The 10,583-nt window shown below is 59.2% G+C and overlaps 3 protein-coding genes across 3 annotated transcripts; 2 read left to right on the top strand and 1 right to left on the bottom strand.

Annotated features, from left to right (window-relative positions):
• On the top strand, positions 1–588 carry ColSpa_08721 (altered inheritance of mitochondria protein 41, mitochondrial; the record flags this gene model as incomplete). Its single annotated transcript, XM_049274933.1, has 1 exon — positions 1–588. One exon carries the CDS (start codon positions 1–3, stop codon positions 586–588), a length of 588 nt encoding a protein of 195 aa, XP_049130890.1.
• A 474-nt stretch (positions 589–1,062) lies between these two features.
• Positions 1,063–4,110, bottom strand: ColSpa_08720 (spindle pole body component alp6; the record flags this gene model as incomplete). Its single annotated transcript, XM_049274932.1, has 3 exons — positions 1,063–1,497; positions 1,563–3,484; positions 3,588–4,110. 3 exons carry the CDS (start codon positions 4,108–4,110, stop codon positions 1,063–1,065), a joined length of 2,880 nt encoding a protein of 959 aa, XP_049130889.1.
• Positions 4,111–4,873: 763 nt separating this feature from the next.
• On the top strand, positions 4,874–5,744 carry ColSpa_08719 (proteasome subunit alpha type-5; the record flags this gene model as incomplete). The annotated part of the gene is made up of 3 exons (XM_049274931.1): positions 4,874–4,898; positions 4,955–5,493; positions 5,571–5,744. 3 exons carry the CDS (start codon positions 4,874–4,876, stop codon positions 5,742–5,744), a joined length of 738 nt encoding a protein of 245 aa, XP_049130888.1.
• Positions 5,745–10,583: the final 4,839 nt, after the last annotated feature.

The following is a 10,583-nucleotide window of genomic DNA, read 5'->3' as shown; positions in this document are numbered from 1 at the left end:
ATGGCCTCCCGAAGCTCAGTCCGTCTCCTCCAGACGCTCCGGCCGACTGCGCCCAGCCGCGCCGCCGCCGCCGTTCGGGCGTTCCGCGTCTACTCCTCCGACGCCGCTCCGGCCCAGCCCCAACTTCTGGCTACCCTCAAGACCGACCTCAAGACGGCCATGCGCGCAAAGGACGCGCCCCGCCTCTCCGTCCTCCGCTCCGTCCTCTCCGCCACCAACAACGCAGCCAAGACGAACTCCCCAATCGCCACCGACGCCCAGCTCGTCGCCCTCCTGCGCAAGACCCAGCGCGCCACCCAGGACGCCGCCGCTCAGTTCCGCGCCGCTGGCCGCGACGACCTCGCCGATAAGGAGGACCTCCAAGCCAAGGTCATGGCCGAATACATTGCCACCAGCGGCGTCGTCACCGTCACCGAGGCCGACGTTCGCGTGCTCGTCCAGAAGGCCATTGACGACGCCACCGCCGCGGGCAAGAGCGGGCTGGGCGAGGTCATGAAGCTCATCAACGCCGCCATCCAGGGCAAGGACCTCGAGGTCGACAAGAAGCGTGTTGCGGACCTGGTCAAGGAGGCCCTCAAGAAGGAATAAAGCGCGAGGGGCGCCAGGCCCCCGCGGGAGCCGGCCATTGTACAAACCTGTACCACTACAACCTGTATTGTATATGTATACCCAAAAGCGAAGCTCTGCAGGGGAGCCCTTTGCACGAGGAAACCTTCAGCATCCTCCCCCGCATGGGACGAAATCGAAAGAAATGGCATTACCCTATTTCAGGGCTTGAGGCACTACAGCACGCACATGAATCAGCCCGGAAGCGGTTGGAAACATTCCATTTGGCGCGCGATAACGCACGGTTGAATCAATGGTATCTGACTGGTAGAGCGTGTCGAGAAACACCCTCACATGTCTTATCCCCCCCCTTTCAAAACGCTTCTCGCTTAGGCTTTTTGATAATGCGAAATGCCATCCGCCCCGCCCTCCATCTTCCCAGAACCAAAACCTTCAAACGCCATAGACCTTCTTTTGAATTATGCGAGAGACAGACCATGACTCCGATGCTAACCCTTATGCAACGCTGTCGTCCTCGTTCCGCAATCCGGCGTACTCTGTCCCCTGGTTCGCCGTGCTGAGCCGGGCGCAGAGACTGAGCAGGACGACCGTCTCGGTCGCGGCGTAGTGGTTTAGCGCGTCGAGCAGGATCTGCAGGTGCCTGCTGAAGTTGCCCTCCCACTTCTTCATGATTTCAAACAGGTTCCCCACGCGCGCGTCCTGCTGTTGCTGGTCGCTCGCGCCCGGCCCTGCCGACGACGTCGAGTCGCCGTGCGAGCCCGTCGTGGGCTTCTGGGTCCTGACAGCCTCGAAGGCGCGCCACTGCTCGGCCGTCATGTTGGAGGGTCGCGTGGCGCCAGACAGGTCCGGGTCCGCCTTTTCCAGTTCGCGGGAGAGCCAGTTGGAGTAGGTTGCGAAGATTGTGCAGGTTTGCATCAGTTTGGAGTGGATCTGGGAACAGTGTTAGTCGAGACTCTGGAGTATGAGGCGAAAATATGGCGGCAGGGTAGACTCACTCTCAGTAGCTTGCTGTTGGTGAGCATGCACTCCTTCAAGCACGTGTCCAAGAAGTCCACATGGTCCTGCATCAGCTCGTCCACAGTCCTCGTCGGACCCGACGAGGCGCTGCCCGATGCCGCCTCCTGGCCCTCCTCGCCAACCTTGAGCCTGGACATGAACTTTGCCCAGTTGGGCTCGATGACCTCGGCGGTGCAGAAGTAGAGCAGCTGCTGCACAAAGACGAGCATGCGTGCGCGCAGCGTCCACACGCGGCGCTTCCAAATCTCGAGGCTGCGCGAGGAGCTCTTGTGCGCCCACGTCAGGCCGGAGGTCTGCGAGTACCACGTCGTCGACAGCTGGGACTCGAGATAGCGCAGCGAAAGGAGGTAGCGGAACAGCGCTTGGTACCGCCAAACGGTCTTGCGGCTGATGACGAGGGAGACGGGGAAAGGCACCGTGTAGTCGAGCTGCAGCGAGGTAAAGCCGATGGCGTTTTTATCGTTCTCGATCGGTTGGTTGGCCAACGGCTGCAGCGTCTCGCCCTGCTCGATACCCGTAATGTTGACGACCCGCTGCAACGACTTGATCAGCGTGATTTCGTTCATCTCCACCTTGACGTCCTCCTTGAAGGGGTCCAAGGAGACGATGCTGCCCGGCTGCCGCAGGACTAGGTCGAGCAGCGACTGCAGCTTGCCGGTGTTAACGGACTTGACGGGTTTCCGCAGCTCCGAAGTGCCGAGCTCAAGGAAGTAGGAAAAGTAGTCGGACGGGTCCAGGAAGAAGTAGTGCTTCATCGACCGCAGCCTCATGGGCAACGAGTGTGTTGTCAGGAGCAACTGCATGAGCGACTCGTTGGCGTGCGCGTAGGCGCTGTTGACGTTCTCCAGGAAACGGCTGTCATCAAAGGACGTGGGCACGTCCTGGACGACCTTGCTGACGTCCACACCGCCGCACTCTCTGACGACATTGAGGTACTTGCCAGCCAACAAGACCTTCTCCTTGACACCCTCTAGCTGAGGAGGAATATCGTGCTCCCGGATCGTGTATCGTCGCTCCCAGTACTCGTCGGTATAATCCTGCTCTAGGCGTTCCCTGCGGATACTCTTTTGTTCCTTGATCAAGAACTCGGCGTGGGGGTCGTTGATGCCGCCGTGATGGAGCCACTCGTTGAGCATCACCATGTACGGCTTACTAGCATCGCGCAGCAGCGAGGTCAGCAGCGCGCGCGCCGCTGGGTCTCCCGACATTGACTCAAGCCTCTTCGTGATCAGCCCCAGTACCACGCCTCCTTTGCAGATCTTCTTTCCCGAGCCAGGTACCAAGTCGCCGCCCTCGCGCAACGACTCGAGAATGTTCTCGAAATCGTCCGCGCTGTCGCTTTCTTCTTCATCGTCGTCGTCTAGCAGCGCATTCCTCTTGAGCAAGTCGTGGGCTAGGGAATACAGATGCGACATCATCTGACTCGTGGGTAATGTGTGAATGTTAAGGACGTGGAGGGTAAAAGTCTCGTTTGTCAGAAACTGCGTTTCCAGCTGCGCAACCATGACGAGGTAGTCGTGAAGGAACTTCCTGATGGAGGCGCATAGCGCATGGTTGACGGCGCCAAACTCCTCCCTGCTCTGCACGTCGACAAACATCTCGAGGGCCGAGTAATAAGTTGCCATCTTCAGCATCGACACTGTCAGGTCCTGCAGACTTGGGTCCAGGCCCGGCAATATCCTGAATGTTGGCCCTGACAGCCGGTCCCTTTCCTCGTGGGGGTTGTACGTCTTGGCGAAGCGGATGTACTGGCCCTCGTAGCCCATGAAGACAAACAGCAGATCCTCTAGCATCACCGCCTCCTGCGCCTCAAGGGACAGCTCGTTCAGCGGTTTCGGCTGCTGGGGCTGTGGCGCCTGTGACGCGAGCGGCGGTATTGATATTCGACAAGCCAAGGGGGCTGATGTGTGAGGAAGAAGCGTTGCTTCCGGGTTCCATGGTGCTGCCATCCCATTCTGTCAGTTGCCAATTCCACTTTAACTGGCATACCTAGGAGATCTCACCTGGTGGACTGTCAACCTTGGCCTCCTTGGGCTTCGCCTCGGCCGTTCGCGACTTGGCCTCAGCAGCCTTCCCCTTATCGCCCCCGCCTCTCCGGTCCCCCCTTTCCGGACTCCTCGCCCGCTGGACCACAGTCTCGAGCTGCGTCACGTACGTCCTCTCTGTCCTCCTCTCCTCCACGCGTCTGTCATCATGCGCTCGGCTCGTCGTCCGGGGGTTCCCTGACGCCGACCGCTTGTGCGTATTGCTACTCGGTGACGCCGCCCTCTCGCGTTGCTGGTATTCTCGTTCCCTATCCCGATCCCGATCCCGATCCCGGTCCCGCTCGCGCTCTCGTTGGCGTGCATCGCTCCTCTCACTGCGCTCGCTTTTGAAGCTCGTCTGGGCGCTTCCCGTACCGCTCCCCGCGGCGGCGGCGGCGGCATTCATGCGCGCTGCCCTCGAGGCTCGTTCCTGGTCGGCGGCGGATGCTGTGCTGCCGTTCGCGCGGCGCTCGTGGGTTGATACCCTGGTGCCTGACGACATGTCGCCGACTGCATTTGAATTGTGTAAGGCGCTTAGGGGGGTTCGTTTTCCTAGAAGGTAGTTTCTCGTTCGCGGGGTCCACAGGTTGTTTTCCTCCGGTCGGGGAAGGGATTGTGGGTGGCCGGATTGTTTTGCTGCTCTTTGTCTCTGCCCCTCTATCACGGCGTCGCAGTCTAGGTAGCTCTCGGCGCGTGGATTGGGTTGCTGCTACCACCTCTACGCGGTTAAGCCCATTAACATCGACCGCGTCTAGTCGGAAAATCCTCGCGTCCTGTTAACCCCGGCTCGGGATGTGCTAGTCCCCTGAAATATTCCGGGTTTTAGCGTTCAGGGCCGGCAGCTGCTGGAGGAGGAGTGACGCAAGGAGCCAATCACAGAGCTCGAGGTAGGAGAACATGGGGGGAGTGTGTGGCTCAAAGCTACCGCCAAAAGGTACAGACAAGGTACCTGGCCCGGGCTCGGTTGGTTGCTGGCTGCTGTAACTGGCCCTGCCAAAGGAAGCTTGCGGCTGCGTAGGCTGAGTGCTTGCCTAACCACCACCACCTGTTTTCTCAGCCTTCTACCGTCACCGTTTGTTACCTGGACCTCTAAGCTCCCCTCCATCCATCCATCCACCACCACCACCACCACAGCCCCAGCATCCCGCATTCCCGAACCACGACAACCTCACTCGACGACCTGCCAAAAGAATTGACCTTGCCAATCGGGTCTAGCCGACTTCTCTTCAATTCTTTAGTAGCTGCACACACACAATACCGCCAAGATGTTTATGGCAAGATCGGAATACGGTAAGACTCCCCTCCAGCTTCCCTGCCCTTCCCTTCCTCTGACAGTGATCACCCAGACCGAGGAATCAACACCTTCTCCCCGGAAGGTCGCCTCTTCCAAGTCGAATATTCCCTCGAGGCCATTAAGCTCGGCTCCACGGCCATCGGCGTCGCCACCTCGGAGGGCGTCGTCCTCGGCGTTGAGAAGCGCGTCACCTCGACCCTGCTCGAGACCTCGTCCGTCGAGAAGATTGTCGAGATCGACCGCCACATCGGCTGCGCCATGTCCGGCCTCCAGGCCGACGCCCGCTCCATGGTCGAGCATGCCCGCGTCGAGTCCCAGTCCCACTCCTTCAACTACAACGAGCCCCTCCGTGTCGAGTCGTGCACCCAGGCCATCTGCGACCTCGCTCTGCGCTTCGGCGAGGGCGCCGAGGGCGAGGAGACCATCATGTCCCGGCCTTTCGGCGTCGCCCTGCTGATCGCTGGTTACGACGAGGATGGTCCTCAGCTCTTCCACGCCGAGCCCAGTGGCACCTTCTACCGCTACGACGCTAAGGCCATTGGCTCCGGTTCGGAAGGCGCGCAGGCTGAGCTGCAGAACGAGTATCACAAGGTTTGTCCATCCCCGCTAGATATCTCTTTCTCAAGTACAAGAACCGCCTAGAAATCAGGAGGCTGACCTATCCGCAGTCACTGTCGATCACGGACGCCGAGACGCTGGTGCTCAAGACGCTGAAGCAGGTGATGGAGGAGAAGCTCGACTCGAAAAACGTCCAGCTTGCGAGCGTAACGAAGGAGAAGGGCTTCAGAATATACACGGACGAAGAGATGGCCGCCGTGGTGGAGAGACTCCCTGCGAACTAGAGGTGCACGCAGGTTGAAGAACAGGGTTGAGGGCGGGTTCCTGGTCTTGGGTTCGGTCATACGAACATACAGGGGCGGGGGATTCGAAAGAAGCGCCAAAAGGAGAGCAAGCGAAGACACATCAGAACTTTTCTGCTCAGGCAAAAACCCTGCCCATGTTTACGAAATTTGGAACCTGACGTCTAGACGATTTCCACAGTGTGTATCATTAATGTACTCAACGTGATGATGGCTTCTATAATGAGCATACTCTCACCCCCGGCGTAGCCCTTTCTAACTTGGGGCCCGCTGTCTTTTGATCCATCTTTGGTCGAGACACCCCAGCCACGGCGTCTGGATCCCGCGATCTACACACAAACGCGAACTCTTCACTTGGGTGAGGGGGGCGATCTTCACCCCTCTTCCTTGATGACCAGCCTCTCGAGCTCCTGCTCGACGCTGAGCAGGCCGAGAGCGTAAAAGGCCCTCTCGGACTTGGCCACGACGAGCATCTTGTCGTCGCTGTCGAGCTGCTCGAGCCTGGCGCCGATCCTCCGCGGGTTCGTCCACACGGACAGCGGCATGACGGTCTGCAGGCTCGGGTCGCGCACGTACGGCGGGCCCCGCCCCATGGCGGCCGCCTTCTTCCACCCGGACTCGCAGCCCTCGGCGATCTGCCTCGCCGACTGCCAGCCCGTGAGTCGGGAGATGTCGTGCATCCGCCTGACGATCCAGTGCCGCTGGGCATTGTCTTGGTACTGCGTGACGTGTCAGTGAGGTTCCAGCACGTAGACCAGGTGGGAGCTACCGGTCTGGAAACCGGGGGGGGGCGGAAGGGGAGAGGACCCAAGTCTTACCTGGATTGCGCCGACAAAAAGACAGAAGGAGCTCTCAATCAGCGCCGCGCCGACGAGGGTGCTGATCTCGACGACGTTGGCACAGTCGTCCGTCAGCCCGGCCGCGATCCGCCCAATCTCCATGGCGAACTTGACCGTGTGCTGCGCCTGGATGCCGGCGGCGATCATGGCGGCGGGCGGCATTTTGGGGTGCGCGCGGTACAAGTGGATCAGGCCCATGTAGTAGTTCATCCAGATGCCGGCCACGGAAAAGGTGCGGTACTGCAGCGTAGGGCCGAACGGCGAGTCCCTGCGGTCGGCGTACTCGGGGCCCAGGGGCTGGAACTCCGGGCCGAACTGGGACCGGAGGATCTCGAACGCCTCGCGGAGGGACTCCCACTCGCGCATCGCGGCGTCCGCCGCCTCGTCCGAGTCGAGGTCTTCCGCTGCCTCTTCCGACGGCGGCGGCGATTCGTCTCGCGGCGGCGAGAAGCCCATTGGCAACGTTACCTTTCCAAGGTTCGGGAGCATACCAGGGAACATTGGCGGCGAGCCTCCGGGGCCTCCGGGCATCGCTCCAGCCGGCGGTCCGCCTCCCGTTCCCCCGCGACCTCCTGCGGGTGGTCCTCCCATCATTCCCACGGGCGGCATTCCGGGAGGCGGCCCGCCTCCTGGCATACCGCCTGCCATCCCCGGTGGGGGCCATCCCTGACCCCCTGCAGGTGGCCCTCCCGGAGGACCGCCTGGTGGTCCTCCTGGCCGCCCGCCGGGAGGAGGCCCAAAGCCCTTGAACGATTTGCGTTTCCTCGGGAGGTCCTTTGATGCGAAGCTGCACAGACGTCCGAGCAGCAGCATCAGGTGATCATACGTCCCGTATCTATCCGTGTCAGCGAGCTCAATCCCCTGCAAGGCGTCGTTTGACTTACATGGCCTCGAGACGGCCCATCGGCGCTCGTGGCGGACACTGGGTCCAGTGCTGGTAGTCCATACTATGTTCCGTAAGCCCCTTTGTTCTCGCTTGTTCGATGATGGCACTTACAATGGTTTTCCTCCGCCCAGCACGCTCTGATAGACATCCATCTTGCAGTACCACCAAAACAAGTCTCGGAGGTGTTCGTAGTGCTCAATGTCCCGGTCCGTGTAGTAGTTCCCCGTTGTCGGCACATCGTCCTCGTACGAAACGTGCTGGTTCGTGAGCCTGCTAAGAAGGCCGAGGTTGAGGTCGTCCAAATCGTGGCTCATCATGTGCGTGTTGTCATGGCCCGTGAAAAAGGGGTCCATCGGCTGGTTTTGGCTCTCCTGGAACAGTGCCCTCCTGGCCCTCTTCAGCGGCAGGATGTTCTTGGTCATCTCCCTAAAGGGGATCTCCCTGATCAGGAGTCTAGATCCGAAAAGATGGTTGCACCACTTGGTGTGGTCCGAGTTCCAGACTTCAAAGTATCCAAGCAAGAGGGAGGCGGCCAGTGTGGCGGGCTGCGTTCTCCTCTTCGGACTCCGTAGGTTTTTTGCGATTCTGCGGATGGCGAGATGGTAATGCTTCATGGCGGCCGTTGCTGGGATCTTCTGCAGTTTGGCTATTTGCAACGCTCCCAGAGCCAGCATGGCCTGGAGAAGTGCCGGGTGTGTGAAGGATATGATGGGGAAAGTGTCTGCCAAAGTCAGTCGAGGCACAAACCTCCAGCACGAAGAGCAGCCTTACATGTCCAGATATTATGCCCGGCCTTGGGCACCGAGTGGTTGTTCGTCAGTTTCGAGTGGTCGAAAGGATGCCTCTCGTACAGAGACATGCTTGGGCCGGTAACGTTGATGAAGTGCCAGAACAAAGCGGCTGTCCGCTCATCGTTCAGTGGCGAATTGTTTGGTGTGGGTATGTACGACGTGAGGATGGTTTCATCGGCGAAGGCGGAGAAGGATCTCATCTTGGTTCCAAAGCCTTCCCAGGGGCCATCATTGCGGCTCTGCACCAGCTGGCCGTAGGCGCTCTCCTCGCCCATCGCATCTTCGAAAGCGTCGTCTGAGTCGGGCATGGATGCATCGTCGTCTGAGTACAGGTACTGTATCTCTGTGTCCTCTACGGGTTGATTCCTTGGAGCAGCCGCGTGGTTACCAGAGAACACACCCATCTCCTCCACTCGCGCTTGGCCCGCTGTTGCGTGTTCTTCCCATGGAGCTGCCGGGTTGTGGACGAATGCGCCGCTGTCCGTATTGGGGCTAACCAGGTTGCTCCGCTGTCCACCAAATTGCCCCTGAAACTGACTGGTTGGCGAAACAAGAGAAGAGCTCGAGTGCATGTGCTGCTCTCCATACGGAAACTGGTTGAAGTCGAACGTCGCCGGCGGGGGCTGACCCTGATGTTGACCCGGGTGTTGCTGACCTGGGAAACCTTGGCCATAGTGAAGCATCGGCTGGCCTTGGAAGTCTAGATGTTGCGGTGGCTTGGGAGCTATTGGGGCCAAAGGAGGGCCGGTAGAGGACTTTGGCGGCGGGTTGGGAAGTCGTTGGAAAGGCGAACTCGATGACTCGGGAGGGTAAGGAACGGGGCCGTAAACACCATTAAGATTGAACGACGCGATGGGGTCTTTGAAGATGACACGCTGATTATACCCCTCGCAATGTCTCTTGGATTTGATGCAGTTGCTGCAGATGGGCCTCCCTTCATCACATTTGATACGGCGTTTCCGGCAAGCTTTCGACCAAGTCAGTATCTTACTAGGAAGAGAGGGGGGGGGGGGGGGGCAGCCTTTCAGAGGCCAAAGGTCTAGCTTAGGAGAGCAGGGCGGCCGAGTACATACTGAGACAGCCCGTCTTCGTCCTTTTCCTCACGTTCGCCTTCTTGCGATTCGGATCTTCGTTGCCATTATCCTCATTGTTGTTGTCGTCCGAGGTCTTAGTCGGGGACTTGTCGTCCTCGAGTACCACGTCGGTGGAGTCCATCCTAGAAGATGCTATCGTGCTGTAAGTGAGGTTGAGGATGCGACGCGGCTCTTCAATCCATTAGTCTCCCGCCGTCAACGTGCTGCATTGTCCAGTGTCTGTGACTCTGCGGCGCAGCGGAGAGCAGGTGCTCTCGTCTCCACTACTAGAGAATTGGCGAGTCCGAGTCTCAGTCGATCGAGTATTGTAAGGGCAAGGAAACTGGCGCAGGCAAAACGTCAAGCTGGTTGAGAGACGGTTGGTACTGGAAGCGAGGCGGCGTAGTTTTCAGGGCCACAAACGTCAGGGGAAGTGATATGGTATCGCGGTAGCGCAACGAGACTATGTGTGTTTTATCCGTTCTTGTGCGCGACAAAGAAGATCGAGAGAGGAAAGCAAGAGGACGCAGGTAGGGTGCCCACGGAATAGAGGCTTTTTAAGCAGCCATAGACGGTGGAATGAAGTGAAACAAGCCGGTGCTACTTTGTCTTCGCCGAATGGGTTGTCATGGGTTAGACAAGATGCATGGACTCGTGGGGTAGGACGGGGGGCTGTGATGGGTAAGGATGTCTGCAGCAAGTTGGAGAGAAGCGTGTCCCCTTGTTCCCAAGACACGAGGATCAGAGAGACAGGTTCCCGTGGCCGAGGACCAGGTAGGTTGGGAAACGTTCAACGTAATGTATTGTGCCTCGAGTTAGGGTATCTCAAAATCGAGGCTAAAGAAGGAGGGCGTGGGGGAGCAAGCGCAGCACAAACAACGGGGGAGCCACGGCCGCCAAGCGGCGAGAAGACTAATGAGGAGGCCGGGAAGACCGGGGTTGTGTTGTTAGGGGAAGAAGAAGAAGCAGACGATGGAGGTTGGCACCTCACAACGATACCTGTATGTTACCTAACGAGGCACCAAACCGGTCCGCTAGGACGAATAAAGAGCGAGATAAGAGTGTGTGTCTCTCTCCGTCTTTGCTCTGCACACCTTGGCTCGGGGGTTTCCCCCTTGTAAGCGCGCGGGATGCTGGGTACTACAGACACTATCATTGTCTCCGGTGCTAATTCTACTGCTGCTGCTGCTGCTGCTGCTGTCACTAGAGACAGATGGCGGGCAGATGGTCCC

Source organism: Colletotrichum spaethianum (genome assembly GCF_022836535.1).
Source record: "Colletotrichum spaethianum MAFF 239500 DNA, contig24, whole genome shotgun sequence".
NCBI classification, from domain to species: domain Eukaryota; kingdom Fungi; phylum Ascomycota; class Sordariomycetes; order Glomerellales; family Glomerellaceae; genus Colletotrichum; species Colletotrichum spaethianum.
This window is presented reverse-complemented; position numbering and strand designations above follow the sequence as displayed.